The sequence below is a fragment of the Colletotrichum graminicola genome (genome assembly GCF_000149035.1).
Source record: "Colletotrichum graminicola M1.001 genomic scaffold supercont1.217, whole genome shotgun sequence".
NCBI classification, from domain to species: domain Eukaryota; kingdom Fungi; phylum Ascomycota; class Sordariomycetes; order Glomerellales; family Glomerellaceae; genus Colletotrichum; species Colletotrichum graminicola.
In genome coordinates this window covers 9,272-12,591 of record NW_007361221.1, presented here as the reverse complement: position 1 = coordinate 12,591, position 3,320 = coordinate 9,272, and the positions used below count along the sequence as shown (strand labels likewise).

Here is a 3,320-nt window from a genome sequence, read left to right as displayed (position 1 = left end):
TATATTACTTTATAGCCTACTTAGAAAAAGTAAGATAATATAGTACTAGTTTAGCTACCTCTAAGTAAGGGGCTTTTTTTTAAATTATAGTAGTAAGCCTTAAGGATATTAGAAAAGCACTAATACTAAAGAAAAATAAAAAAGTAAAGTAAGCTATAGTAGTAGTAGCCTTTTTATAATAAGTATATAATAAATTTAAGCACTTATTTAACCTTACTATATTAATAGAAGTGCTACTATACTAGCCTGAATAAGATTACTATATTAAGCTTAAAAAAGGTACAACCTTACTATAAAATACTGTTACTAAAAGAGCCTATGTACCCCCTAGGCAGAACCCTAATTCATCAGCCAAGCATTAATATGAGCCCGTACAGCACAATTCTGTCTCTGCCCAGCCCGTTCAGCAGTCTCCCTTCCAGTTCTCCTTGATCCACTCGCCCATCTTGTACGTAAGCGTGTCGTCCGACCATGTCAACACATGCTCCTCGCTGTAGTCGCCGCCGCTGAACTTGAGGGCAACAAGCACCCACTGCAGGATGAAGTCAATGAAGACAACGTCCACCTTTTCCGGCTCGCCCTCCTTGGGGAAGCCAATCTCCGTCTGCACGCAGTTGGGCACCTCGTAGAACTGGATGGGCACGTGCTCCGTGTCGTCGCCGTCGGCACCGATGTCATCCTTGGTGGTGTACCCGCCGATGAGGTCCGGCTTCTTGAACTTGTCGTCGTCACCAGACAGCGGGTGCTGATCAGTCTCCTGGCGCAGCTCGAGCCGGCGGGGCTCGCCCTCCTGCTCCGTCTTCAACATGACCATGTCGTCTTTGGGGAACATCATCTCGGGTATGTTCATGAAACGGGTATCGTGCGTCGCCTCGAAGATCTTGCCGGCCTTGTTGAGGAGCTCGATGACGCGCTTGGCCACGCCGTACGGAACGTCGGGGATGTACTTGAAGGTACTGGTAAAGGGCGATACGATGTAGGTGCTGTCCTTTGTGAATGCTCCCTTGAAGATATCGAAGCGTAGGCCGCCCGTGTTGACGATGGCCAGGCGCGGGACGTCTTTCCTGTCCTTCTTGTGGATGACGTCCGGGAGCACCTGCGTTTCGAGCCACGTGAAAATGCTGTCGTCGCTTGGGTACGGGGCGCGGTTGACCCACAGGTCCTTGGGCGCGCAGCCGTACTTGTAATCGAGGTCGAGCGACTTGCGGGCCTTCTCGATCATCTTGGTAACGTTCTTGCCGCGCTCGGTCGGGAAGGTCATCTCGTTGAGACCGGTGTGATGGTAGAGGCCGAAGAGGTTGTTGTCAATGTACTTCCTCGTGAAGGAGGCGGATGGCGCAATCTCTGCCGAGACCTCGGCGGCGGCGGACGCGGACTTGGCCCTCTTGATGTTGTCAATCGACATCCACCCGATGGTCTCGCCATACCTCCCACTGGCGAGGGCGAAAGCGTCTTTGTCAAATTTGAGGGCGTCACGGACGTGGGCGTGGCCGCCGAAGAAGGCAATGGGCGCAAACCAATTGCCCCTGCGGATGGCGGTGAAGATGGCCTTGAACTCGGGCATGCGCAGGCCGACGTGGCCGATGACGACAAACAAATCGGGCTTCTCCTCCTCCAGCATCTTCTTGAACCAATCCGACTTGATGGTATCCTCGACCGGCTGAACGACAGTGTTGTTGGCGTTTCCCGTGAAGTCGAAGAGGAAGCCGAGAGCGACGATTTCGAGCCCTTGGTTCTTGGTCTTGAACTTGCGGTACCGCTGGGCCTGGGGCACGCGGTCGCCCGTCTTGGGGTCAATGTAGTCGAGGTTGCTGGCAATATAGTTTTCGCGGAAGTTGGGCACTGTGATGTCGTGCTCGCGCTGGGCAGCGTCAGCCTGGTAGAGTTCGTGGTTGCCGGTGCAGAGGATGTCGACAGCCTGCTCGCGGAAGATGTCGTAGGTGAAGAGGCCCTTGGGGCTCGAGCTGTCATAGAGGCCATTGCCCTCGACACGGTCACCCGTATCGATGACGAGGAGGTCAGCGCCGCGCTCGTCGGCCTTCCGCCGCATGTGCTCAGCGAATGAGACGTAGTCGCCCCAGTCGGCGGAGTACTGCGGCTCGAGAAGGTGGCCGCCCAGCCAGCCGTGTGTATCGGTCGTGTGGAGGAAGTTGAGCTGGCCCCAAGTCAGGTCGCGCATCGGGGCCGGTATCGGAGAGGCGGCGCCAGGCTGAGAGGCGGATGTGAGGGGCAGGCAGAGCGCTGCTGCGGCGATGAGGGAGGAAGGTCGGAGCATTGCTGTTGATGGTCGGTGTTTCGCCATGGTTGCGGTTTGTTTTCTGCGATGTTTGGTGATGATAAGGACGGGAAGCAAAGGGGAGAGAAGAAGAAATGAAGGCTGATGCTTGGGCAGCTCTCAATTTCTCGGGGAGAGGATCGAGGATATGCCTGGTGGGCCGTGTGTTGGCGAGTCACGGTCATGGGTGCCTGAGATAGCTTCAGGGAGCTCTATCCGATGGATGCCCCGGACAACCAACCCGCTACGTCAGTGACGATCACTCAAGGTATCCGTTAGAGAGGTACCGCTTATCCGCACTATATCGTGAGTAAAGCCGAGTTCCCACTTAGCAGACACGTACTCTGAGGTGTCTGAAACGGTGATGGCGCAAGCTGCAGGACGGGTCCACGTGCCCGGAATGATCCCCGATGCTTGGACCATCCAGCAGGTACCCGTCGGCTAAAGTTGGGGCGATGTCCGGATGAGCCACATCGTCAAGGAAACGTACCTCGGTTCTCTCCCACGAATATCGTCCATGGTTTCGGGGGTATTGAAGAAGCAGATAAACTCACTACACAAGTCGAGCGATAGGACCAGCGACGTCGAAGAGTAGATATCTTCTGTTTTTCGCACATACCTCGAGATGGCTCAGTACTCTGTTCAGTCTGACAGCTCGAAGGACGCCAACTATCTTCTGCCTCAACAGGTCGCCTCAGCTTGGCTTGATGAGAACGATGGCCTCGCTTTGATTCTGGATATTGAGTAAAGTGAGCACATTGAGCCATCTCTGCTGCCTCTGGGTGCTACCTGATGCAGGAAATTCCAGCAGTTAGGCTGACCACATCATCCCTCCAGACGCCTTCAAATGAGCACTTTGTCCGTAAGATCTACACTGCATTAAATGCCCTAAATGCCATATGGGGACAGACTAAACATTCGCTGGTGAACACTTATATAAGTAATATCCGTATCTAGGGTAACACTACTTAACCCCGAATACAGCCCTGACCGACCATCAGGTACTTACTATTACATCACCCACAAAACTGTCTTACTGCTTTGA

General features: G+C 53.7%; 1 protein-coding gene across 1 annotated transcript; it reads right to left on the bottom strand.

Annotated features, from left to right (window-relative positions):
- Window positions 1–403: 403 nt before the first annotated feature.
- On the bottom strand, window positions 404–2,275 carry GLRG_11943 (calcineurin-like phosphoesterase; the record flags this gene model as incomplete). Its single annotated transcript, XM_008102631.1, has 1 exon — window positions 404–2,275. One exon carries the CDS (start codon window positions 2,273–2,275, stop codon window positions 404–406), a length of 1,872 nt encoding a protein of 623 aa, XP_008100822.1.
- Between the last annotated feature and the right edge of the window lie 1,045 nt (window positions 2,276–3,320).